At 44.6% G+C, this 27,620-nt stretch overlaps 1 protein-coding gene and 1 long non-coding RNA gene across 3 annotated transcripts; both read left to right on the plus strand.

Moving 5' to 3' along the window:
- On the plus strand, positions 1–24,070 carry AK2 (adenylate kinase 2). 2 transcript variants are annotated; one of them, XM_072609820.1, is made up of 8 exons: positions 1–346; positions 11,470–11,595; positions 14,656–14,766; positions 14,919–15,013; positions 19,359–19,431; positions 20,152–20,347; positions 22,661–22,715; positions 23,183–24,070. In XM_072609820.1, exons 1-7 carry the CDS (start codon positions 245–247, stop codon positions 22,687–22,689), a joined length of 732 nt encoding a protein of 243 aa, XP_072465921.1. In that variant the 5' UTR covers positions 1–244; the 3' UTR covers positions 22,690–22,715; positions 23,183–24,070. The 2 variants fall into 2 exon arrangements, with proteins under 2 accessions (XP_072465921.1, XP_072465922.1); XM_072609821.1 differs by lacking the exons at positions 22,661–22,715; positions 23,183–24,070 and adding an exon at positions 22,067–22,632.
- LOC140504619 (uncharacterized) lies at positions 359–4,597 on the plus strand. The gene is made up of 2 exons (XR_011967164.1): positions 359–797; positions 1,203–4,597. It is a non-coding gene; the product is annotated as an uncharacterized lncRNA (long non-coding RNA).
- Positions 24,071–27,620: the final 3,550 nt, after the last annotated feature.

Here is a 27,620-nt window from a genome sequence, read left to right on the forward strand (position 1 = left end):
ACTGTGTCGAGTTTCATTGGTAAAGAGAAGCGTCTGTCGCCGATATGGGGGCGGGCCTGTAGTCTCAAGGGACGTCTCCAGGACCCAATGGCGGCGTCGGGCGGGGGGCGTGATCACCGGTGCGCGTGGCGACTGGCTTAGCGTGACGTAACGTAGCGTAACGTAGCGTAGCGTGCGCGGCGGGACCAGGCTGTCGGAGGACTTGGGAGCACGGCTTTGGGGTCGAGGCGGAGAGTGAGGGACGATGGCGCCCAGCGTGCCCACGGCGCCGGAGCCGAAGCCGGACTCGCCCAAGGGCATCCGCGCCGTGCTGCTGGGGCCGCCCGGGGCCGGCAAGGGCACGCAGGTGAGCGGCCGGGCCGGGCCGAGCCCAAGGTCAGCTGGGGGTGGGGTGGGGGCCTCGAAGCCAGGGTCCAGACGGGGAGTAACGGAGTTGGCGGGGGCGCGCGGAGCCCGAGGGCCTGGGTTAGAGCCTGAGGCCGGGCCGGGCCTGGTCACGTGGCCGCGTGTCAGTGCCCCAGGCGGCCTGGGGCCTCCGAGCCCAGTGCCCTCACCACCTCCTTTTCCCCCGTTGGTGACAGGCTGTTGAAGCCTGCGGGCACATTCTCCAGGCCAGAGTTTAACTTAGACGTATAAAACCAGCGCAGATAAAGCGAGTGAAGGAGCCCTGGCGTCCGGAGATCGGCTGTGGGGGAGGGGGAGGGAGCGAGCCCCTCTAGCCGGGTGAAGGGGTGTCCTCCTCTGGGCAGCCCAGAAGAGAGGCCCAGCCTGGCCACGCGGGGGTCGAAGCCTCCCAGGTGGACGTGGTAGTCATGGGGGGAAAGGGAGGGAGAAGCTAAGGAAAGAGGAGGGGAGGGCGAGGGGAGACATACCCCTCTGCTTGAAGGTCTCCAAGGAAAGGGATCCCCCCCTCCCCCACTGCAGCAAGCCTAAATTTGCCTTTTGGCAGTTTCCCCCAGGTTGAGTAAAGGATATAAGGGAAGTCAGGAGAGTGGTGCCGAGGGAGGGGAGAAAATCACCCCTGGAATGAGGGGTGATGGGCAGTGTCAGAACTGGCTTTGGGAACTCTGGCACAACTGGGCTGCTCTTTCCCTCCCCAGTTCTTGTATTATCCTCCCTCCTGTCCCTTTGCTTTTGCCCTGGTCCAAATGAATTCCCTTCCCCCCCCTCTTCATCTTTGTTGAAAAACCTCTTTCCTTCAGGGGCTGACTCAGGTGCCACCTTTTTCCTCCAAGCCTCCGATGAGGTAATGTATGTAAAGCACACACCTGAAAGTGCTGTGTAAATGTCAACTGTTATCGCTTTTATGAAAATGAATCACTTCCTCTAATCTCTCAGAAATTTATCTCTTCACACCTTTTATTCTAGTTAGGTGTAGGCATCTTCTTTCCTCTGTATTAGATGGTAAACTCCTCAAGAGCAAGGTTTGTGCTGTGTGTGTGGGTTTGTATCCCCAGTGACTAGCACTGTGCTTTGCACACAGTAGTCTCTTAATAAATGTTTGTTGAATATACAGAAGGTAAGAACAACCAAAAAAGACTGTTGGATTGGAAGTTCCAGAGGTCATTAACTATCTTGAAGAGGCATTTTCAGTAGTGTGATAGAAAATGAAAAGTATATTTCAGTGTCGAAGAGAAAACTAATCCTAGAGAATTGTAGTTCTGGGTTTGGACAGCTTTTTCCAGAAGTGTTTTCAGTGAAGAGTAGAGAGTTGAGACGACGAATGGTTAGAAGGGAAGTCTTATAGGAATGGGCAGAGTTGAACATGTGCAAAGGAAGATGGGTAGTTGTTGGCCTTGGCCAGGTCACTGGGACTCAGGGGCCTCCTTTGCAAAATGGGGGTTGGGGGAGATTTGGCTGTACAACTAAGTAATTGGTGATTCTGATCTTCAGAATCTCTAGGTTGATCTTTTACTCATTAGCCAGGTCAAAGCTATCTGGACACATGAGGACTCCAGGGCTCTTGAGCTAGGATTTCTCAAGACCTCTGAGCCCTGGCAAAAGGGAGGGTGTTGGGGGCTGATCCACTTCCGCTTAACTAGAATCATAGATTTTTAGAATTGGAAGAGATCTTACAGACCACCTAGTCCAATTTCCTTCATTTTGAATTCCTTAGGGCCTCACATAGTAGACATTGAATAATTATTAGTTGAATTGAATGAGGCAGATTGTGTTGGAAGGATGGAGAGCATAAGGGTGAGTAGGGAAGATTTGTTCATGAAACTTATTGATAAAACACATTGTTCGTTGACCTCTTGTTATGCTTAGGGTAAGGCTAGAATGTTGCCTTACTACATTCTTAACTGCCCTTCTGGAAGATTCAAGCTGGACTCCTATTACCCTACTACACTTAACCTGAGATTCTGTTTGAGGGTCTCGTACGTTGGCATTCCCCTACCCTGCAAACTTTGGTTTAGAAACCTGAGGCCTGAAGCTCATTATTGTAGCAGCAAGGATTGGTGGTCTGACTTGTGTGGTAGGGGAGGTCAGGGTAGCTACAAATAGGTACAAATCAATGGTTTCTTATTTAGGCTTTTTTTCTTGCCATTATTTTTCGAAATTGCTGTGATAAGGCGTAACTCACATTAGCAGAGCATTTTAAGATTTGCGAAACACTTTCTTCAGAACAATCCCCTGAGGTAAGCAGTGAACTGAATCTTTGACAGATGTGGAAACTGAGGCTCCAAGAAGTTGAGTGATTTACCCCAAAATCACAGTCAGGATTCGAGGCAGGATTGGAACCCAGTTCTCATACCTCTCAAGTCCAGCCCCTTCTCCACTGCACCAGAGAGGTCAAAAACTTAGCCCCTGGGCTTGATGTGTGGCTCAGGACACTCTGAGTGCAGCCCAAACTAGATTAAAATATAATTGGAAAATATTTAATAAAATAGATAATAAAATCAATATATGCCTCTCAGGGTTCCGTATGTACTGGTTAGTGACCCCCATTACTTTCTGAGTTTGACACCACTGCATTACACTATAATGCCTCTTATCCAGAAATCATCCTTTCCTGTCAGGACAAAAGGTGAACTATTAAAAACAAATCATGAAGTTTTCAGAAGCTTTCATACCAGTGACCTGGTGATAAACCCTTAAATACTAGAATTCTCGAAAATAACCGAGATTTACTTGCAGTAGTAACTTGTGAGGATGACTGTAACATATCTCTTTTTATCATCATTCTAAAAAGAAATCATTAGAAACTCAAAAATCAAGAAATCTCATCTTCCCAGTCTAAATAAACACGGAAAGTGAAACTGCTAACTGAAAAACTTACTTTGTCTTCTAGTGCTAAACTGGTAGAAAGATTTTTTTTAATGGTTGTTGGGTTTCAAATAGGAAATCTATTTTAAAATTTTAAAAATCAATTTTAAAATTGCAAATATGTCATTACAAGTATTCACTTTTGTCTGACTTTTGTGATCTCATCTGGGGTTTTCTTGGCAGATACTGAAGTGGTTTGCCATTTCCTTTTCCAGCTCATTTTACAAATGAGAAAACTGAGGCAAACAGGGTTAAGTGATTTGCCCAGGATCACACAGCTAGGAAGTGTCTGAAGCTGGATTTGAACTCAAGAAGAAAAATGAGTCTTCCTGACTCCAGGCCCAATGTGCTATCCACTGTGCCACCTAGCTGCCCCATCATAATTATAGACTACTTCTTCTCCAAATGTGCCCCATACAGAACCTGAGTTAACCTGTCATACCACTCCAGTTGTTTTTTGTCCGCATACACCTTCTTCAGCAAACATAGCAGCCTTGTACAGTTGATGGATTCCTTCCCCTTCAACCAGAATGGTGGTATGTGAATTTGCCAACAGTTTCTGGTTGCTGTTGACATTGTCCCAAAAGCCACCAGTACAAGGTGCAATTCAATCCAGCAAACATGATTCTGTCCCAGATAGCTCTGTAGCACAAAAGCAGCTATTTGCCTCCTTCAACTGTTGAACTTTCACAGTACAAACTTTTTTGTTTTGTTTAACTTTTTTCCCTGTGTCCATGAAAGTGCTGTCCGGTCTCTAATTGTGGTTAGAGGTGCTCCTAGCTCGCTAGGTAGGACTTATGTCTTACCATAAAATATTTATAGTTAGAGCTAAAAGAGATCTTCAAGTTCAACTCTAGCCTCATTTTACAGAGTAAGAAACTGAGACCCAGAAAAGTTGTGGCTTGTCCAAGATTACCCAGGTAGCAAGTAGCCGAGCTGGTTTTTGAACCCAAGCCCTCTACCTCCAAATTCAGGCTTTCAGTACAGAACCAATGATGGACCACCAGCTTGGCTGCAGAGCAAAGGATTTTTCAACAACAGAAGCCATCTTGAGTCACCAAAGGATTGTGATCTGTTCCAGTGACAGTATCCACCCCGATAAAATCCTGACTCTGAAGTGGGGAGAGGGGAAAATGTATATTTCATATGTGTACTGTACTAAGTTTTCTTGGCCACAAAGTTCTCATTTTAGAAACACATTCTAAGCAAGTCTGTATTCAGACTAATACATTAAGTATGTTTATATTGTTAATGTAATTATGTTGCTTAGTTGAAAAAAATTTCTAGAATACATAAGCTTGTTTTAATTAAATAAAACAACTTCAGCTTATTTTTTGTGATAGTCTTTTCCTTCTAGTGATACCTTGTGCTTCCATGACACTTTGGCTATCATACCTGGCCTCTTTTCATCCCTCTAACATCCCGTAGAGGTAGGGAGAAAAGAGATTGTTATCATCCTCCTTTTGCAGAAAAGAGAATTGAGACTGCCCTAAAAGAATGAGGGACTGCCCAAGGGCTCCCCAACAGAAAGGGAAGGACCCACATGGTCAGGACTAGAGTTGAGGCCCCTGACTCCTGATCAGACTTCCCCCACTTCCACCAAGACACCTCTAAGAACATCCACGACTGTGCTGTGATTTCTTAGGGCTTGGAGAGGATTCCCATTAGAACCCTGGGGGAGAGAGGGAAGAAGTAGAGTCTTCCCCATGGCCATAAAATTCATAAGTATGGAGCCAAGATTCAGAGTCAGGGTCCACCCTCCCAGGTGTTCTGTGTGTTCCACACCAGGTCTCCTTTCAGATGGGGTCAGAGTAGTCATGATTAAGCTATGTCATGTTTAATCTCCTGATGACTCTACAGCTATCGGTTTCGTAAAAAGAGTAATTCATTCTTCTTATAGAGTTATTAGCAAAAAGCTGGGAAATATTAAAGAGAATTTTTCTTATGTAGTGAAAACCTAAAATGCAAGCCACTCCCACTTGTGGGTTACAATGACGTGTTTGGAGCTATTCCAAGCAGTTGTACTTTTTGTAGGACTAGTTATTAAGTCCTTTAGGTGCCTGTGTGGTAGGTTCTGATGAGATGAAAGCACAAAATAGAGTGTCTGTCCTGGAGGGCTTATATTCTGGCTGGGGAAACAAAATAGATACATAAAGATAAATAGCTGGACTTTTAGTGCCGTATAAGCAGCAGGTCCATCCTGTAGTATCCAGTTCATGTAGCCTTTTCGTGAATTTTTCCTCATCCCAAAATCTCTTTTTGCTTTGAACTAACATGGTATTTCATACCTCTCATTCATATCTCATATTCTCTTTCACACCTCTTTTAGTTCCCTTTCTGGACTGACCCTGAGGCTAGGGCTGTTTTCTTCTTTCTTGTCTCCATCCTAACGCTTGATTTGTCAAGGAAAAGACCTCAGTGTTGGCTCAGTGAATGTACAAACTGGAGTGGGAAGCAGGGTGAAAGGAAGTGATTTGTGGAGCTGGGTTCTGGAAACACTAATACAGAGGCAGGTGGACTGGTTAGTTTGTAACAGTGGCTGTAAGGAGCTGTGGGAGATAAAGAATAACTGGATTTGCATTCAGAAAACTTAAGTTTGAATACTGGTTTGCCTGTGTGATCTTGGACAAGTCACTTAGCCTCTAAGGGCCTTTTCAACTCTAAATCATGTTCTGATAAGTATGGAGGGAGAGATAGATTATGGAAGGCCTTGAATGCCAGGCCTAAAGAGTGGGGAGTGAGACTCTATTGAAGGCTTTTGATTGGTAGGGTGGTACATAGCTTAAGAATATTGTGGCCTTGATTTTGGAGGGAAGAGAAATGGGATCTAGGATTATGCTTTCAGAGACTTAATTATAGTAGTTTAGGGATGAGGTCCTAGACTAAAGTCTTGGTAAGTGGAAAGGAAGAGGTCCATGGAAGCAAGATTACCAAGAATCGATCACGTTCATTCTTCCTGACTACTGATTTGTCAGCTTGATCCAAGGTACTGAAATTATTGTACTTTTTTATTGGGATTTGGGATAGGGCAGTTTGGAGGAGTACCTTTCTGCCAGCTTCCTAGAGGTCTTGTGGCTACTGCCTCTGTTGTTGATAACCAGAACACAAGATGACTCAGTGACTTAGGAGTCACGAGCTCAGGTGGTGAGTGTAGAGCAGATGGTGGTCATCAGGCACGTAGGAATAAGAACCTGGGTTTTATTTTAGAGGCATGACGTGGTTACAGTCAGGTTGTTTTGATGAGCAGACAAGTGCTGTTGCTCTGATTTTCTGTAGTTTCCCTCTATAGGATAGTTGAAGGATCTCTGGATTTGCAGTGAGCCCCTTGGCTCAGATTGCAGATGTCTTCAACCTCTCTGGGCCTTGGTTTCATTTTATAAAATAGGAGCGATTGGATTAGATGATCTCTAAGGTCCCTTCCAGCTCTAAGACTGATCAACAATCTAGAGTTAGAAATTAACGTTAGGTACCCCTAACCCTCCTTTTCAAGGTCTGTTGTTGACACACCAGCCCGGCACTCATTCACTTGGAACAGAGCACTGACAGTTGGATGCCAGTCATACATTTGGGGGAGGGTAAAATAGGAAAGTCAGTTCAGTTGTGACAGTTCTTTTCTGTGGTTTCTCTGCCTTTCTTATGCCATGAGTAAGCATTGCCTCTCCCTGGAGTTGATTTCAACAAATGAGGAGATAGATTAACAGAAAACTCTGTCCTCTTTTGGTATAGGGTGTGGTAATAACCCATTTGGAGAGTGTAAGAGGCTTTCTCTTGCCCAATGGTCCTAGCCTATAGTTATTGCTCAAGGTGCCTTATTTTTAACACTTTAAAATCCAGTTTTCATTTTCATTTTACTTTAATTTGTTCTTCTGACTAAATTAGTCTGTTAACTGAAAGCTAGAATGAATAGCACCAGTTTGCTACATGGGTCTGGCGGGGGGGGGGGGGGGGGGGGGGGGGGGTCGGGGAGCTGTAAGGCAGTGTGGTATAGGAGAAAGGGGGTTGGTTGTCCTTCCTTCTTGAAGAGGACCAAAATAACATCACCATGATAAAGTCAAGTTTAAGTGTATACAGCTGTGGCTGATCAGACCATTAAGAGCTCGGAATTCTCTGCCACAGATTGGGCATAGATAGTCTATGTGAACATTTGGGGTGGTTACTCCAAATTTCCTTTGTGCTGTCTCAATTCTGCATTGCTCACAGAGCACAGTACCTTTTCTTATGTGGGCATGCCATGCTGAGCAGTCCTGTGCCAGTGTCTCCCATGTCCCACAATCAAATCCAAAGTTCTTGAGAGAGACCTTGAGAGTATCCTTGTATTGCTTCTTCTGACCACCATGTGATCACCTGCCCCGTGCAAGTTCTCCATAAAATTGTCTTTTTGGCAAGCATACATACATTTTGCATGCAAACAACATGGCTAGCATGGTTTGAATGCTTGGCAGTTTAGTTTGAGCAAGGACCTCAGTGTCTGGTACCTTATCCTGCCAGGTGATCCTCAAAATCTTCCTAAGACAGTTCAAATAGAAGTGATTCAGTTTCCTGGCATGGCAGTGGTAGACTGTCCATGTTTCACAGGCATACAACAATGAGGTCAGCACAACAGCTCTGTAGACTTTCAGTTTGGTAGTCTCTCTCCCAAACTTTTCTTCAGAGCCTCTTAGACACTGAGCTAGCTCTGTCAGTGAGTGTGTCAGCCTCATTGTCAGCGTGTGCATCCCTGGAAAGTACACTACCACGGTAAGTGAATTGATCCACAGCATTCAAAACTTATCCGTTTGTTGTAACTGATGGTTCCACATATGGATGGTGTGGTGGCTGATGGAGCATCTGTGTTTTCTTGGTGTTAATTATTAGGCCAAAATTAGCACAGGCAGCAGAGAATTGATCCATACTTTGTTACATCTCAGCTTCAGAGGCTGCATTGAGTGCACAATCACTTGCAAACAAAATCATGCACCAACACTCCCTCTACTTTGGTCTTGGCTTGTAGCCTTTTCAAATTGAAGAACTTGCCATTAGGATGGTAGTTGACCTTGATGCCATGTTTATCCTCATTGAGAGCATTTGACAACATGACTGAAAACATCATACTAAAAAGCATGGGAGCAAGCACACAGCCCTGTTTCACTCCATTGGTGACTGGGAAGGCAAGATAGCATTGTCTGTTATCTAGAACCTGGGCAAACATGCCATCCTGAAATTGATGTACAATACTTATGAACTTCTCTGGGCAACCAAATTTTGACACAATTTTCCATAAGCCCTAACAACTAATATTGTAAAAGGCCTTGGTCAGATCCACAAACGTTGTGTACAGACCTCTTTTCTGCTCCTGGCATTTCTCCTGGAGTTGTCAGACAGCAGACACCATATCGTTTGGTCCTCAGCCCTTTCTGAAGCCACACTGGCTCTCAGGTATATAACCATCTTCCAGGTGAAGGATCAGCCTATCAAGGAGGACTCTAGCAAGAATCCTGCCATCAGTGACTAAGAGAGAGACTCCCCTGTGATTATCACAGGACAATCTATTCCCTTTACTTTTATAGAGATGGACAATAGAGGCATTCTTGAACTCCTGGGGAATAACCTCTTGCCGTATAACCTGGAAAATTTCAGTCAGCTTTGGTATGAGCAATGGTCCCCCTACTTTGTACATCTCAGCTGGAATAGAATCAGCACCAGATGCATTGCCACATGAAAGGAGCCTAATGGCCCTCAAAACCTCTTCTTCAGTTGGAAGTTCAGCTAAGGAGGGGTTGACTTCAATCTGAGGTAAACTGTCAATGGCCTCAGCATTGATTGATGATGGTCTGTTGAGAAGGGGGTTATGCTAGAGGCAGAGGACCTGGAGTAGAATCCTGGGTCTGTCACTTACTACCTTTGTGACCTTGGACAAGTCATCTATCTCCTGAGCCTGTTTTCTCATCAATAAATTGATGGGGTTGGATTAAGTGAGCTCTGAGTTTTATAAATCAGAGCATGAGAAGAAAGAACTAGGAATGTTTAGCTCAAAGAAACCTCTTTAGCCCTGAATCCCATCACCTATGACTAAGTGGAAGAATTTAGTCATTGCTTATCTTCAAATATTTTTCAATCTCTCATCTTGTGGAAATGGGATTAAATTAAATTTATTCTGTATGACTTTAAATTTTAATTAGGACCAATTATTGGAAGTTATAGTGAGGTGAATGAGAAAAACTGTCAGGTGGAGTAGACTACCTTGGCAAAGAATGATTTCCTTATCATTAGAGGAATTTAGGCATAGGCTAGAGAACTAGGACCACTTGGTACTATCAGAGAATAGATACCTATATGATAATTTGAGGGGCAGAAAGCAGGTTATACTAGGTTAATCAGGAGAAGCTTCACAAACAAGGACATCGAATCTGAGTGGTTCCATAAAGGAACCAAGAATTCTAGAAAGTCAGAGTTAAAAGGTTATGTGTTCCAGTTAGGAGGGGACCAGCCTGTGCATAGGCCTGGAGGTGGGAGAGGGAGACCCAAGTTCTAGAAGCAGGAAATATGGCCACTTTAAAAGTGCTTGGAGGTGAATAATGTGAGATAAGTCAGGAAAGATGGGCTGCAAGCAGTCCATGGAAGGACTTCAGAGGCCAAGCTAAAGAATGTGTGTTTCATGCTAGAGGCAATAGGGAACCACTGCAGATATTTCCTAGAAGAATCGTTTGTTGAGACCTGGGTGGCCTTCAACACCTGGAAGTATTTTAACATTTCATTTGGTCCAAGCCTGCTAACTTGGGTGAAGACAATAATAGTATCGATAGCTAGCATTTATATAGCACCTGCTGTGCGCTGGGTACTGTGCTAAAACACTTTACAAACACCCTGGGAGGTAGGTGCTGTTATTATCCCTATTTTATAATTGAGGAAACTGAAGCAAACAGAAGATACGTGACTTGTCCAAAGTCACACAGCTAGTATGTGTCTGTGGCTGGATTTGAATTCGAGTCTTCCTGGCTTATCACATTTGCCGATGGTGTTAATCTGGGAAGGATAACTAATGAGTTGAATGGTCCAAAGAGACAGTGGAAATATATTCAAGATGAATAACATAAATTGTAATGGGCATAAATGTAAAGGCCTGCCCTTGTGTGGCTGGATCATTCTACCCAAATGCCAAATAGGGAAGTAGAGTTAAAGAACGATTCCTGAGGATAGTTGTAGTCAATTACAGCACATACAGTTTGAATCGGTTGTGTGACATGGCAGCCCAGAAAGGCTGCCCTACGGAAGCAACATGGTGCTCAGATCCGAGATAGTCACTCGGTTGTGCTGGGCCTGGTCTGACCACATCTACAGCAGAAGGGAAGTTGTTGGCACTGCATTTTAGAAAGAACAGTGACAAACCTGGAGGACTTCTGGTGAGAGGGATATTTGTTGAGGGGATTTGAAGCCTTTTGTCCTGTGAGAATTAATTGAGTAAACTGCAGAGGACAATTCCCTAGAAGAGATAAGATGGGGGAGGGCATGGTGAACTGCCTTCAGTTACTTGAAAGGCTGTCTAGGAGCTAAAAGGTTGAATTTGTTCTGTTTGGCCCCAGAGAACAGAATTGAGATCAGTGAGAAATTGCAGGGGCAGATTTCAACTAAACTGAAGGGGAAATTTCCTCAAAATGAGAGTGGTCCAAAAAGCACCTCCTCTGCCTGTGAAGCCCTTGCCTCTGAAGACCTGCCTTCCTTCTTGTAGAGGCCAGATGACAGCTCCCTGGGATCCCAGAGAGAAGCCTCCTCCGTGCCTCAGGTTCTGGTTGGATGAGATGATCCCTGAGGTTCCCCCAGCTTTGAGATTTTGTGATTCTGTCTACTTGCTAGGCTGTGACAGTTCCTGTTCTAAGTTTCTAATGTGAATAAGTTGTGTCATGTGGTAGAGTAGTGGCATTGAACCCAGAAGACCTGGGTTCCAATCCTGCCTCCACTACTTGCTACCTTTGTGACTGGAGAAATTGCTTCACCTCAGTCTCTCCATTTACTCATCGCTAAAATGAGGGACTTAGCTGTCCTGTAGGGCCCCTTCCAACTCTGAATCGCTGATCTACCAACTAGATTTTTCCAATTAGGTGTCCTCCCAGTACATGAAATAGTACCCAATCTCGGAATTTCAGGTGCCTTCCTGTGTGATGGTATCTAAAGAGTGTGATAACAGCTCCTTGCTTTTTCCTCTCCTCCTCCTCTTTCCCCCTGCAGGCTCCCAAGCTGGCTGAAAATTACTGTGTTTGCCATTTGGCTACAGGGGATATGCTGAGAGCCATGGTAGCTTCTGGCTCCGAGCTGGGCCAGAGACTCAAGAAGACAATGGATGCTGGAAAACTGGTAGGTTGGTGGCCTTGTGTGTTTACAAAACAAAACTATTTTTTGCCATCTTAAAATAACAGACAAGTCACATCTGCTTTGATTGGTTCAAGTTTTTCTGAGAAACAGAAACCTAATGAGATTAGTTCTTGGCCTTTGGTTTATTCTGAATATCACTTTGTTTACAATGCTCTTGAGGTCCTTTGCAGTGAATAAGTAAAAGATGTTTAATCTTTTGTTCCTTCTTCCCCTTCCCCCATACGCTTCCAGGTCAGAACTATCAAAATGTTTTTACCTATTAGAGACATAGTATTCAATGTAGTAGCTTAAAAGCTTACCTATTAGAGACATTGTATTCAATGTAGTAGCTTAAAAGTTCCCTTGATGAGAGATTTGTTTCTGTGACTTGAAAAGATTTTTGATTTTTGTCACCTGCCCTGGCACATGAAGACCTCTCTAAGGCTTATTGGGGTTGGCTTCATGAGCTACATAGATGGCACTTCTCTGTCTTCCCCCTCTACTTCTGTCTCCTGTCCCCAGTTGGTTTATATTTATTTATAAATTCTTAAAGTCGCTTAGTCACCAAAGTTCTGATGACAAGCCTCGAATTCCTAGCCAGGCTGATGAATTACAGGCACAGTACTGGGCCCACATTCAAAACTGACCCTGCTTGATAAAACCAGCCAGAGCTTGTACTCTGTCATCATAGACCAAGGTCACCTTCAGACTGTGACAGAGCATCGAGTTGGGCCCTTTGCAAAAGGTTCATTTTCAGTATATGTTAAAATTTTCACTTCAAGTCATAGGACATCCATGTCCAAAAAGAGTCCTACGTGCTGTCTAGTCTCAACCTCCCTCACTTTGAGTAGGAAAAAAACCCTGAGAGGTTGTTCCTCAGCACTTCATTCCTGTTATGTCACCTAGCTAAAACTTGGTTTTCCTGCCTTTAGTCCAGCATTCCTTTTACTATAATACACTGTGTTGATCTTTCAATGGTTTGTTCTCTTATAATTGATTTTAAAGAATTTGTGGTTCAATTCAAGTTCAGTAAACATTTTTAGCAACCTTCTATGTTGAAGATATAATTATGACAATGGTATTCCAAGACTAGGCCTCCAGGAGATCTTTTTTGCCTATTTATCCTTTGTTTCTAGTGGACTTTAGCTTCCTAGAGTCTTAGAGGGAGGCTTTGGGAGAATTTCCCTTTCCTTAAGAAAGAGAACACTTGGTGATGCAATGGCTGTCTGTAAATATCTAAAGGCTATCATCTGTGGCCCCAGAGGACAGGACAGGGCTTAGTTGGTAAGAGTTAAAGGGAAGCAAATATTGGCTCATAGGGAGCAGAGCTGGATTGGACCCTGGGGCCCCCCTGTCATTTTACAGATGAAGAAACTGAAGCTGAGTGCTAGATTTACCCAGGGTTACACGGGTGGCCTTTGTCAGACCCAAGATTCTAATGGAGCTCCTTTGACTCCTTGATCTAGTACCTTCCTGCTGTCCTCAGGGAAATAACCAGTTACCTGTCAGAGCTGGCTAGTAGCAACATGAACTTCCTTGGGAGGCATTGGCCTCCCTGGCACTTGACATGTGAATTCGAGTTGAGGCTGGGTGTCCCCAGTTAGAGTCATGAAGGATTAGGGCTTGTACTGGGTGATTGCTCAGGTCCCTTCTGACTCAAGATTCTGTGCTTGCTACGTCATCACTTGCCTTTGAAACAAGTTGTACCCAAGAGTTTTTCATGCTGATGTGGGCTCACTTTTCCTTTGCCCTCTCTCTGCCTCTCGTCAGCATGGCCTTGAGTCACATTGGAAGGTCTTTGTGGACTTTGGTGCTTAGCAGGAGGGCCTTGGGGGACATGGCAGTGGTGCTTATCTCCAGGCTGCCTTCCTCTCTAAGCTTGTACTTTGCCCCTGAGTTGAGCTGGCCTTGGCAGATCAGGGTATTAGCTGGCATACTAACAACCCCTGCGTTGCTAGTTTGGACAGGCCTTTTTTATGCAGACGTCTAAACTTGGGACCTCTGCTCATCTTGATTTTGAGGACCTGTATTTTAGGGGTGAAGTAGTTGCAGAGTTCCTCATGTCTGCACTTGAATCCCTGCTCTGCTGTTACTGCCTGTGTGACCTTGGACAAGTAACCTCAGGAAATGATTCTTTCAGTATAATTTGTTTCCTTTGTGATCATGTTTAAAAAGAGGGAGCACCCTGGGCTAGACAGTCTGTAAACTCTGAGTTCTGTGATCTGCAGTATTAACTTCATAGCCATGGTTGTTCACATGACTATTTCCTTGTTTCCCACCTAGTTACCCACATTTATCTTCAGTACTGGCCTGCACCCTTAGTCTCCTACCAGGGTTCCATTACTTGGCCTTCTCTGTGTCAGCAAATCCCTGATAGGATATCAAGCCCCTTCTTGCCCAGCAGACTCTGTGGCACCACAAGTAGAAAGACCCAAAGGAGAGAAATTGTAGGCCTGGCATGGTATGGCCCTGGAGGTGGGAAGGCATGTGCCTTGTAAGGTTCAGACAAAACTACAGAGAGATTGGATCTACCTCCAGATGGGATCTGTCAGAGAAACTCACTTCCATTTTCTCAGTTCTCTTCCACATCAGGGAACACTGAGAGCAGCCTGCACTGCTGCACTCAGGTCAAGGATATGGTGTTAATATTTAGTAATTGGGCCTGGAGTGGCCAATGGCAACTAAGGTAACCAGCCCTTCCCCCTACCCCTCCTCCTTACCCTTCTTGGCTGGAAGGTGGCTTTCTAGTCCCCACCAGAGGGAATCAGGAGTCCTTGCCCCATTCCTACCCTTAGGCCTACTTCCCTCTTCCCACTGTTGGTAGGCCAGTCCCCTCCAGGTTCCCTTTTTGCAGTGCCCTAAGAATTCCTGGACTTCTCCATTTGTCTTGCACCTGATGTGTTGACTTTATGTCTTGACTCCCCTAGTTAGAGGATAAGCAGAGACTCTGTCTTCTTTTTTACTCATATCTCAGTACTTACTTAGAGCAGTACATGTATTAACTTACTCGTTCATGTCACCAAGTTGATAGATGAAAAATGTTGTTTCTTCTCTGACTTTCAGGTGAGTGATGATATGGTCGTGGAACTGATCGAGAAGAATTTAGACAGTCCTCCTTGCAAGAATGGCTTTCTCTTAGATGGCTTCCCTCGGACAGTGAGGCAGGCAGAAATGGTACGTGAGCTTTTTCTGGTGTCTTGGGGTAGGGGGCAGGCCTGAATATGACCTCTGGCTCCTTTAATAATCCAGTCATTTCTTAAGAGAAGATGGGGTCAGGTGATAGCTCCAGAGTTTAAGTGTACTGCATCACTCTTACTCTCTTGCAGCTCGATGACCTCATGGACAAGAGGAAAGAAAAGCTAGATGCAGTTATTGAGTTCAGCATTGCCGACTCTCTGCTTATCCGGAGAATCACAGGAAGGTATTTGCTTTCCCTGTACCCCCAGTGCCATCCACTTAATTCCTAAAACCCCAGCTTTCAGACTTTTCTGGTACTTTGTCAGTCCGTACCAAAGTGGAGTGGACCCAACCCCTTTCAAAGAATGCTGTTGGAACATGAGGTTCCGCTGCATCCTGGTGTATGACTGAGAAAGAGATTTATTGACTTGGTTCAACTTCTTGAAGGTGACCATACCTCCTGTGGGCTTCATTTATGAGGTCAGGGAAAGAGGAACCAAAGGGTCAAGGTCAGGGCCAACCCCTAATCCAGCCTATATATCACTTGGAGAAATGGGGGAGTTCATGCTCCCAGCCGTAGTTCTCTCCATTCCCTAAAGTGAATCTTAGGAAGTAAGAGCAACTGCTGGGATCTCTGTCTTGGACAAGGGTTTATATGGTTAGTGTTCTGATGTAGTGCCAGAGGTCAGGCACATCAAGGGGAATTTCTGTTGATGCTCAGAAGACCTCAGGCCTCTGGACTGATCCTGCAAGAACCTCAGAGGAAGAGTGTGGATAAAATGAGTGGGTTTATTCAGCATATACTGCCAGGATGTGCTCAGTGAAGGGAAGGGATGGCCACCAGCAGGTGTGGGGCAAATTGTCTTTGGGTAGAGAGTAGTGCCAAAGAATTAGCCATACGTAGGGCTTTAAGAAGGGTCAGGGTGGTCCCCTCATAAGTGACCCTTAGTGAGGATGCTAGTCGTAATGTCCCACCAAGGCAGGAGTATTCTCAGCTAGAGATAGTATCATTTGGTTCATGATGGGTGTGGGGGGTGAATCAAGAAATCAAGTCCTAATTTGCTAATTGGGCAACCCTAAAGTGTCAGAGGAGGATCCCAGTAGTGAAGGAGCTACCTCTCAAAGCATCCCAGGTGTGGTCCATATAGTTCACTACACTTGTATTTTTATTTGTCTTTGAAATGTTTCCTGTCTTATTTCACCAACTATATCTTGTAAACTTTTAAAGTTTTGTAGAACAGGAGCCGAGTTTGACACAACTTTGTAAATCCACTGCCTAACATAGTGCTGTGTTTATAGTAGACATAATACTTGTTGGCTGATCCACAGACCAAAAGGGATGAAATTAAAGGCATCATGGGGGCTGGTATTTTAATGGGAGGCAAAGACTGGGAGAAATCATTCAAACCCAGTGAGAAAAGAGCTTTTGTTTCAACCAGTCTATAAGCATTGATTGTCTCCTGTATGCCCAGCACTATGCCAGACATAGAGAATATAGAAGTATAAGACATCATCTCTCCCCACACTCCAAAGAGAAGAAACTTCCTATATTCTCAACACGTAGACATGAAGGCCTCATTGTTGAGAGACCAGTGTGAGCTGGGCTACAATTTCCAGAGCTTAGGTTTCAAACACATGGCAGCCAGAAAAAGCCAGCATCCACTAGCCCTGCAGTAAAAGAAGCAACAGGAAGGGGGAGTCTCCCTGCATGAAGCTTAGCCCTGCTTACAGCAGCTCTGTGAACATCCTCAAGTGCATCCAGAGGAATGTGACTGTTATGGCAAGGAAACTTAAAGCTATGATACTTGATAGATAGCGTTGTATTGTGTCCTGGCAGAATGGAAGCTGCCTGAGCAGAAACTTTTTTAAAAGCTTTTGTCTTTGCAATCAGCCCCTCATAAAAAGCACATAATAGCTGCTAAGTCCACAACTGATTGAATTGAATCTCATTTGAACCTACCAACCACCCTGTAGTTTAGATAGTAGAGATATTATTGTGTCCATCTTCCAGATGAGAAGATACTGAGTGAGGTTCAGGCAGTTTAAGGGACCTGCCCAAAGGCACACAAATAGGAATTGTCACAGCAGGATTTGGGAGGAAAAAACTAGAGAAATCATTGACCAATGAGGCCAGAGCCTGAAGGAGGGAGAAGAGCCAGAGGACTAGCTTCTTATCCTGAATGACTGAATGAATAGTGGTTCTGCTGGAGCGAACCTGAGAGCTCAGTTAATTCAGCTACCTCATTTCATGAATGAGGAACCTAAGGCTGGGACAGGTTAGCCCTTGAGTGGGAATTGTCTTGAGTCAAGTTTGGGACATAGGTGTTCTGAGCCCAGCTCAGTGGAATTCTGTTATACCAGTTTGGTGGAAGTGGGCCAGAAATGAAGCAGGGGATGCAAACAGAATGAACACTTTTGGATCTTGATGGCAGTTAGAGGGACATCCTGGGAGGGAAATGTCCCTTCTTAGGCAATAGGAAGTCTAGGACTGAAATGCTAATAAATGCAGGTTGGAAGTTAGAGACTTGGGTGTCTCATGTCTAGAACCTGTTGTTGAAGTTATGAGAATTACTATGAAACAAAAAGTGTAGTAGCAGCAGGTTTCTGATTAAACATTGATTTAATGGATCTGTTTGGTCCATCAAGATTGTTAAAAATGAGATCTTTCTGTCCATATTAGGTCAGTATTCGTGGTATCACTTATTGTCAAAAACCACCTGATATTATTTTCTTGTCAGGTTGGCTTTCCCCTCTCCCCCCAACTCTGTTGCGCCGCAGGCATCCCCCTTCTATGGAGAAAAACTGAAGTGACAGAAAGGCCTGCCCTGCAGTCTCTGGGCATTGGCTTAGAATCATGTAGTCTTATCCTCTGAAGTCTACAGTAGGGAATGTCATGAGGACATCACAAAAAGCTGCTCTGGCCAGCATCTGAAATGCGTAGGAGAGATTCTCAACTGGGCAGTATTAACTTTGGGCCCAAACTCAGAACCTGAGCTGGGGTTTAAATTCTTGTTTGTGAGCAGAGTGGTTTTGAGCATGTGCCTGGATGGGGGTTTGCATGGGGTGGGGGGTGGGGCGTCACATCTAGATGTGTGCAGAAAGAATTCGGAATGAGTAACTCTGCATGTGGCCAACCTTCTTTCTTCCATCTGTGCTTCTTGAGGCGTGTAAAAGAATTTTGAATTCAAACTCTTACCTCTCCACCCCTGCCCTGAAGCCAGCCATTAGATAAGAGAATTTAAAGTTGGGACACATCTTAGAAATAGTCATGCCCAGCCTTCCCATTTTATGGATGAAGAAACTGAAGCTCAAAGAGGTTCAGGAAGGATCGAAGTAGCCAAGCTGAGATTCAGGCCCCCAAGGCGCTGCTCACCTCCCAAAGATTCCAGCATAGGGATAGTCTTGCTGCCCTCCTTCCTCATTGTGATTCTGCAGCACTTAAATCACTCAACAGAAATGTATGTGTATGTAAAAGAGTCCTTCCAGACTTGAGGAATGCATGATTAGTCATGAATCCACCCCACAGTGCTGCCTCCTCCCCAGATGCATAGATGTGGCTTCATAGATCCCTTGTGGCCAGCTTGTCTCTGTTCTCACATGCAAGTCTGTGCTTTTAAGCTGGGAAACACTATGCTAATGTACATCAGGAGCCTCCTGTTCACGTGCCCTCCACTGGAATGGCCAGCTTTGCATCCTCAGTCAGCTCTGAGAACACTGATGAACCCCCTCTTTCCTCCCCCCCAAACCTGTCTGATGTGCTCATCGGGCCTTTGACAAAGGAAGCCACTGATTTGAATTGCGATATAAGAGGCAGTTCTGAGGATGAGACTGAACCTTGGTGGTTGTAGTTGTTAACAAAACAAACATCAGATATAGATATTGTTTTGATTTTTTAACCTATGTTCCAATGGTAAGAAAAATGCAAATTGAGCCAAAGAGAGAAAATTTTCCTTGAATGTAAAGCTTCAAATACAGCTTAGCCAAATTTTCTTTTTAAAAAAGCCTTAAAGATTACCGTTTTAGAGATACATGATAGGATCGTAGACTTTAGAGTCCATTAAATCCAATCCGTTTATTTTACAGATGAGGAAAAAGACACAGTTTCAATGACTTGTCTAGGTCCCCAAAGGAAGTGTAGTGTTTGAGCCTAGGTCTTCCTGACTTCAGCGCCCTATCCACTATGGGATGCTGCTTTTCAGTATTTTATTTGTGACAGCTTTGAGTTCAGGCTGTTATTGTCTTTAGAATTACTGTTTATGTTACTCTTTTTTGTTTAAATACATGTTCTCCTAAGTTTTGCTAAATTTTCTAAGTTTATTTTTTAATTACATTCAGAGTCCAAGGTTTTGGTTTTAGGGTTTTTTTTGTTTTGTTTTGTTTTTCATTTTTGATCATGGCATCTCAGTGAAGAGTCTCCTGTGAAGAACCCCTGTAGTCATAGTTTCTGCTTAATTAGTGTCCTTGAACCCCAGCTTTTTTCAGTGTGATGTTCATCCTGGAGTGCACAGAGGAATGACCGTGCTGGGTCCACTCTCCCAGCCCAGGTAGGAAGATGGCACCTGGGCTCACCTTCATTTAATGTTTTTCAGGCTGATCCATCCTGCAAGTGGCCGCTCCTACCATGAGGAGTTCAACCCCCCAAAGCAGCACATGAAGGATGATGTATGTGAATTTGGGGGGGCAGAGTTTCCTGGTTTTCTTTTGAACTGCCTGACAGTACTTACTGCCTGAAATTTTTGTGTTTCCTGTCCCTTCCCCAGAAGTTAAGATAGGCATAGCTCCATTGGAGAGTTCAGAGATAGGAGGGAAAAGAAGAGAGGTGTGGAAGTGAAGACTCCAAAGAGAGAACTAGCAGTGTTCTTGGAAGTTAATGATCTTGTGTTGGTCTTTACATTTGGAAAATGTGATATTTTAAGTTTAATCCAGGGAGGAGCGGGATCCAAGCCTAGGGAGCACTCATATAAACCCTTAATCCTCCCATGCCTGGTAGATAAGTCCCTATTGGTCAGAGGCAGCCTTATTTGCAGGCAGATTTCCTGAACCAGGTCAGTCTTACTCAAAAAATAGCAGAACTTTTAGGTGTAAGGGTCAGTTGGCCAGTCTTCTGTCAGAGTCTCAGAGCATCTGAGGAAGGGGAAAGCTTAAGAGATCATTCAGCTCCCTTTTTCCCAGGGGAGGAGGTAGAGAATCAAAGAGAAATGGCTCACCCAGAATCACACAGGTAGTAAGTAGGAGAGCCAGGGCTTGGAGAGCCATGTTTTTCTGCTGTAACTGGGGAAGAGGGAGGACATAGGAAGAAAATCACAGTGGGGGCAGGCGGGATCCACTTTGCCATTTCTTGTCATAAGCCTGGCCTGCTTACTGCCTTCTTCCTGTTCCCAGATCACTGGGGAGCCTTTGATTCGACGTTCAGATGATAATGAAACTGCTTTGCAAACCCGCCTGAAGGCATACCACTCTCAGACTACCCCGCTGGTGAAGTACTACAGTAAACGAGGGATCCATTCTACTGTGGACGCATCTCAGTCCCCAGATGTGGTGTTCGCCAGCATCCTGGCAGCCTTCTCCAAAGCAACGTGTAAAGACGTGATTATATTTATCTAAGGGTCTTTTCACTTAGGGCCCACTTGATCCTCCATCTGTCTCTACTTGGAGAGAATGCAGAGTGAGGCTTGGTCCTGCCAGGAAGACACAGTGTTCAAGCTGTTAATTAAATCAGCACTTGATCATTTCTTTGGCATGTGTACAACTGTCATGTCATCATACGTAATGGTGCTCGCATGTGTGTGTATGTGAGAGAGAGAAAGAGAGGGTGAATTTTGTTTGATCAAAAGGGAAAGCAGATAATTCTAGCTCCATTTAGAACATACTCGTTCCCGCTCAACCCCAGTGTCTGAGTATTGTCTGCTCATCAGGTGACTGTTCTGAAATGTAAGAACTGGAAAGGACCCTCTCATCCAATCCCTTCATGTGAGTCAACTGAGGCCTTGAGAGAGAAAGTGGATTGATTATGCAGAGCTAGGCTTATGGCCCCAAACTGAGATCACAGTAGAGGGGGCTGGTGACATAGCCCACCTAATCCTGCTGTCACCATTTTTTGAGTGAACTTGCTGACACAGAAGTTCTGAAAGCCAGCACCGAGGAAAGAATGTATTACTGTTACTTTGTGCCATTTCAGCAGGCCAGCCACACTACTGTGGACCAGGAGCTGAGAGTGACGGGTAGAATTGTCTTGTTGGGATATGGTGGCCACTGATTACACACATAGAGGCACCTGGGTAATTAGAATTATAGCCAGGAGGATCTAGAGCAGGTGAAAGCACCATTTGGATCTTGTGGATTTCCTGTCATTTCCTAAGGGTACAAACCAGGAACAAGAGAGTGATATAGCCCCGGAAGGTTTATAGAGTGCTTTCCTAGAAGCATGGGTAGTGTGAGAATTAGCCTCCTTTTACAGAGAAGGAAACTGAAGCCCATAAAGGCAAAGTGACTTACCCATATTTACACACCTGGTAAGTGTTGTGGCTCTGATTGGAATTCATGGCTCCTGCTTAGAAGCCTAGCATTTTATCTGTTACACATAGTATAAAGCGTGCTTCTAGTAACAGCCATATCCCAAAAAGCCTCCTGTCTCCTTGAGGCAGTAAGACAGTGGTTTGTTCTGTGTTTTGATGACTGAACATGATAAAACAACCTAGATGAAATGGATGATCCTTTCACATTCAGACCAGCCCCCCGTACTCTTTGATGGCCAGGAGTGTGGACCACCTCCTCTCCTTCTGAAACTCTGGGCTTCTTATCCCTGCGTTTGTTTCATTGCTATTGTTTGAAATAACGAACTCCATCATGAGACCCAGAAATGGCAGAATCTAGAATCTAAAACCCATTTTCAGTTCAGTAGTTGAAGCAGTGAATAACACCTCCTGTCCTTCCCACATTTGCTGATTCATTGGAACATAGCTTCAGTACATAGCCCTGATCTAGCTGGAGATTTTTCTTCTTTGTCTGTGGGTTTATGAGAAGGCTAGATCCCATCAGTTTGGCTATTCAGCCCTGACTTAGGAATATTATTCACCCAGCTTTGTCTGCTGTGAATGTGCCTGTGTACTCTGGTTTTTGCTCTAAAGGCTAACATTCACTCCTAACTCAGAAGTGAAACTCAGTCTAACTGTATATGCTTACTGGAAAACACATGATTAGTAAGAAGATTACAGAAGGCACCAAAGTGAAAGTAAAACAATCTTGATGCTGGGTTTTTCCCCAGACTTAAAGACCTTGTTTCTTCCTTTTCCCTCAGCACCTGCCAAGGGTCACATTCCTGGCCAAAAGGCTTGTGGCTCCTGTGACTGGCTGGCCTGCTGAGATGGCACAAAGAGCCATCCATGTGATTTCTGTGGTCACTGACAGGCTTGCCAGTTGATTGTCCCTGTGGTTCCTCTCTCCTTGCCTCCCCCCATCCCCCAGAGTGGACGTGTACCTTCAGTGACTGCTCTGTTAGGAGTTAGGGAGAGCTTGGGCCTTAGGATTGTCTAAGAAAAGCAGCCTGGGCCAGGGTGGCAAGAGCCCTGGGTCAGCTTGACCCACCATCGCATTCTGGAGCTGCAGGCACAGCACTGCCCCTCTCTTGGCTTTAGTTTCTATGTCTGTAAAAATACTTGACTCACCTATGTCAGAGTTGTGAGGAATGAAGAGAGGGGTGTTGTGACTCTTCTTTTCTCCTACTAGATTGAACCTCATGAGGGCGGGGACTGTTTCTTATCTAAACTTTGTATCTTCCCCAGTGCCTGGCATGGTGCTCAGAGTTGTTCAGTAAATGTTTGTTGAAGTGAACTTCCATTTAGAGCTGGAAGGGACCTGTGACAGTCTCCATTCCTACCCCTTTGTCTTGCAGGTGAGAAAACTGAGGATCAGAGAAGTTAAGGGCCTTGCCCGAAACTACACAAGTAGTAAGTAGTGGGGCCAGGGCTCTGACCCAGCTCTCCTGGTCTTCCTCCCACCACCCGCACTCTGCATTTTGAAAATGTTAATGATAGGGTTTAGAGCTGGGAGGGATCTCACCATTGAGTCCAGTCCCTCATTTGACAGATGAGGAAACAGAGACCCAGAGTTGGGAAGGGGCCATGGTAGTAAGTAGCAGAGCCTGCATTTGAACCCTATTCCGATTCCCCTTCCAAGATGGAAACCATCTCCCTATGGAATCCCAAAGCACGGCTTTGAATTTTCCTTTGTCATTAACCCTCCTAAGCCATAGCTTAGCAGCCCCTGAGGCATGAGGCATATACCTGGTACACTTGTCCCATTTAGCTCATTGGGTGACATGGGGCTTGACTTTGTATGCCAGCCTCATTCTGGTTTGCTTGGTTATTTTTTAAAATGCATTTTGTCTTCTCGTGTTTCCTTTTTTTTATTTCAGCCAAATGACTGCAGGCCAGGCAGGACCACACCGATGCTGACCAACTTCAGAGCAGGAATGCGAGCTTTTAAGTGTTGGGCAGAGGGGAGGGGTTGGGGATACAAGTATTGGGGGGAGATTGTTTTAGTGGGTCATTGTTTTTCCCCATTCAGGAGGGAGTTTTATAAATAGTAGTTAGTTGGGAGGTGTGTTACGGGAAGAGGAATGTACATTTTTAAAGCTCCCCAGGTGGAGGGTGTGGGAAAGAGGAGGGAGGCCTAGTGTCAATTCTGCAGGATCCCTTTCATCCAGGAATGTGATTGTCATTGAAAAGCCATTAATTTAAGACCGCCGTTGTCATTGATGGACCTCTAAGCTTGCCAATGACTCCCCCTGTGGCCTCCTCTATTCTGTACCTCATAACAGGGTAGGTTTTGGTTGCAGACCTTAACACCCCATATAATGTGACCAAATAACAGTCTCCATATTGGGAAGGGTGGTGAGGAATGTCTTGACAAAGGTAGCAAGTTTAATGGGACTCCCAAGGGTGAAGCGAGGGAAGGTTGATTCCTCCCAGTCTACTTACCTCTGACAGTGATGAACTCCATTAATCTCAAGGGAAAAGCCATTATCAATTGCTGTCTGCCAGTGTGCGTCCTCTCTTCTTGCCTTCTCTCTACACACTGTGTAAAGAATCTTTTTTCCTTTAAAAAAACTTTGAAGATTGTCTCATTCCAAAGAAATTCCTTCCCCTTTCCAACTCTTGAGGCTGAAACACAGCAGCCCTGCGGTGGTGTGTTTGTTTTTAAAAAAAACAAAAACAAAAAACAAGGTGCCTTTCACCTTTAACTGACCAAATGCTGCTCTTTTTTTGGCCCTGGAATCAATAAAATGTATTAATCATTTGTAGCCCTATGGTGATGTTGTCTCTGGAGCTGGATGTGACATTGGATTCTGAGTTGGATTTGTGTATTTTTTTGGCAGTAATTCATTTGCCACAGAAGGCTGAGGCCTAAATACTTTGAAGAGCTTTTACTTAGACTTTTTGCTAAGTGCTGAAAACCCAAACCTCGTTTGACCTTGAGTTTGTGAAACTCCTTATTTGTGGTCTGTCTTCTGAATTCAGAGTTTATCATCATTCTCCTACCCTGACAAAGAAGGACTTTGTGAGTTACTGTGGTCAGATGGCCCCTCACCTCGTAGCCAGGTGCCTCTCCAAACTTAGTGAGTCTGGGCTAGCTGATTTCATGCCAGCCTTTTATGTCAAGGTTTCTCACCCTAATAGGACTTCCTGTGTTTGGACACCTTCATGATGCCCCTCCATACAGCAGTGGGGCCCTGGAGAAGGACATTAGCCTCAGGAGAAGGAGACAGAGAAAACCTTGGCTAACTCGAGTCCATAAATAGCTTCTTCCTTTTAAATCTGACCATCATTCAGCAGGGGAGTTTTCACAAACTAGACCATTCCTAAATTGCTGAGCTAGATTTTCCACTCTTTGCCTTTTCAGCCTTCTCTCTAACTAGGGAGATGGTCCACTTGTCTGTCCTGGTTAAATTCCCTACTCTGTGCCCATTCCATATTAGGGAGGGAGGGGGGCCTAGACTTTTTCCTTTATGTATGGACTGAATATTCTTATTTGTCCAAGACCATTTCAGAGGGCTTTCATGCAATCACTACTTTAAATCTGACCGGGTGGTGTTGAGGATGATAACCTCAAGAAATATAGGGATATTTGGAGAAGGGGCAGGTTTCAGGGTTTACCAGGAAGGAAAGAGCACTTCCATTTTGGACATAACCTAATCTGACATGTCAGTGGCATGTCAAGACTGAGGTCAGAAAAGAGATGAGAAGTGAGTCAGTGGGTTTAGGATTCATCTACATGGAAATAATTAAACCCACAGCTGCTAGTGGCAGAGGGACAGTCTGCATATGGTAGTGAAAAGAGACTGTCAGGTACACCCATTACTAAAGAGTGATCAGAGAGCAGATCCTTACAGAGGCATCTCTGTTTCTTTTAGCACCCAAAGCTGGAATGATTGGGAAGTAGGAAGATCCAGGATGATGGGAAGTTGGTTAAATAAAGTATGGGCTCTAGGTGACAGTGGGACAGGAAGGTAGGTAAAGCTATCCGCTGGAGGGGGAGGACTGGGATGGGGGGAGAAACAGAGCAGAGAGGAACGAATTTTTTGACTCAAATGATTGAATATCAGGAATAAGGAGATGAGAGTTTGCCATTGGATGAAGGGAAAGCCAATTATTTGACCCCCACCCTCCAGGCTGTCAGCTTCCAAGTGAACTTGGATGCTCACTCCAAACAGAAGAGCTAGTGATGTTCAAAGCATGAGATTCTGTCCAGGCATCTGAGTCAGCATATAGCTTATGTTTTAGTCTCCTGGGCCATCCTGAATTCATTTTTGGCTACCATCAAATAACCTGAACTCCAAGATGGCAGGAAATGAGGCATAAATTGTCTAAGACCTTTGGAACTCTGAGGTCAGGTTCTCAGGTGGCTGCATGACCTCTTCAAAATAAGAATCCCTCCTAGAAGTGGTCGTCCAGCCTTTACTTGGAAACCTCCAGTGCTAAGAAATTCACTGCCACCAAAGGCAGCCCTTTCTGCTTTGGAGTATGGATACTTTACTGGTTTGCTCATGCTAACTGAATTCTGCCTCTTCATTTCAACTCATTAGTCCTAGTTTCACTGAGCAAATAAGCTGAGTTCCTCTTTGCCCTGACAGCCCTTCAAATATTTAAAGACAGCAGGCATGTTCTCTGTATTCCCCAATTACTCATCCAATGAGCACATATTAAATTCTAGGGACTGCTTCTAGATTCTGGGGATACAAAGAATACTGGGAAAGCCTTTCTATTTTAGCTTTATTTGTTTTAGGGGAGATGATAAGAGCAGAGAAAATAGGAGACAGTAGCTGGGGGGTGGGGATCAGAAGGAAACAGGATTCAAGTAGAGAGGAAGGGAAGGAGTGCACTACAGGCACAGAAGAAAGCCAGTCCAAAGTTTTGGGTGGGAGATGGAATCCTGAACAAGACAATGGAAGAAATGACTAGCCCAGGCTCGTACCACTGCTAAGTGTCTGAGGCCAGACTTGAGCTCTGGTCTTCCATGACCAGGCCTAGAACTCTCCCCACTGTACCACCTGCTGCCCTAAGGGGCAGTAGGGCATTTGACCAGACCATATTATGTGTAGGGGAGTAATGTGTAAAAAGGCTGAAGAGGTAGTGTATGGCCAGATTGTAAAGGGTTTTTGATGCCCATGAACAGGAATTTATATAGGGACACCATGGAAATGGTTGTGTCGTGGGGTGACACTGTCAGTCCTACTCTTCAGAGGAACCGTTTTGTCTGCCTTTTGGGAGGTTGGATTGAGGTGGACAAAGAACTAAGGCCAGCTTTTGTAATGAACACAACTAGGATTTACGTAGCTCTTCATGGTTTGCAAAGCACTTTAGAAGAAATATTTTATCTTCACAACAATCCTAGGCTGTAGGTTCTATTATTGTCTTCTTGAAGGGATGCCCTCCAGCTGAGGAAAGTGAGACTGAGGAAGAGTAAGGGATTTGCTCAGGGTCATACAGTTAAGAAAGTGAGGCAGAATTTGAACTCAGGATTCCTTGATTCCGCATCCAGCACTCATCTACCAGGACAAATAGCTACCTGAATGTATGGAAAGTGCTTTATGAATCAAAAAACAGCAAAATATCAGCTATATCTGGAAATGTTTGTATAGAATCATGGATCTAGAGCCAGACAAGATACCTTCCTTCTCACCACTTTGACTTGCTTCCTTAGGACATTCTACTTGAAGCTAGAGGTTTATGAAATTGGGGAAAGTTGGGGGGGGGGAGAGACAATTGCACGAGACTGGGTAGGGACTGTCTTTGTCACCAGAGACCTCAGAGGTTACCACGGAGAGAAGCAGCACTCTGAAGAAACTTAGTAACATCCCCTTTCCAACTAAAGCCCATTGAGGAAAGGACATGCTTTTTATAGCTGATGGGTTTTCATTATTTATAACCCCAAAGATAACATTGTTCTTTTGATGTAAATCTTGAAAAACACAGGCATCTGTGTGGTTAGATGTCTTTCTTACAGTCTACGATAATCTTGCATCTTGAAAAAGGCAAGTTCCAAAGGACAGGGCAGGGGGCCTTGATTGCCCTTTGTGAAAACGAAGGAAAGCTGAACCTTTGTGTGGAAATAACTAGAAACCAAGCAGCTGCCCATCAGTCATGGACTAGCTGAACAAACAGGTATGTGAATGTAATGGAATATTTAAAGCATCATGAAGGAAAATGAATAGGAGAAAGTCAGAGGAATGGAAGGACTTGTAAGAACTGTAGCAGAGAGGAAGAAGCAGAATGATGAACACCATGTGGAACGTGAATGAAAGGAACAATAAAAAGAATTTGGTAAAGATCAGCCTTTGTCTTGGGGGAACC

Source organism: Notamacropus eugenii, chromosome 5, assembly GCF_028372415.1.
Source record: "Notamacropus eugenii isolate mMacEug1 chromosome 5, mMacEug1.pri_v2, whole genome shotgun sequence".
Taxonomy (NCBI): Eukaryota; Metazoa; Chordata; class Mammalia; order Diprotodontia; family Macropodidae; genus Notamacropus; species Notamacropus eugenii.

What these genes read in the sequence shown, in the direction of transcription:
- AK2 (XM_072609821.1), top strand. Translation starts at nt 245, where the DNA reads ATGGCGCCCAGCGTGCCCACGGCGCCGGAGCCGAAGCCGGACTCGCCC. An exon ending in CAATGGATGCTGGAAAACTG is followed by an intron (nt 11,596 to 14,655) that starts GTAGGTTGGTGG and finishes TCTGACTTTCAG; the next exon opens with GTGAGTGATGATATGGTCGT. An exon ending in ATCCGGAGAATCACAGGAAG is followed by an intron (nt 15,014 to 19,358) that starts GTATTTGCTTTC and finishes AATGTTTTTCAG; the next exon opens with GCTGATCCATCCTGCAAGTG.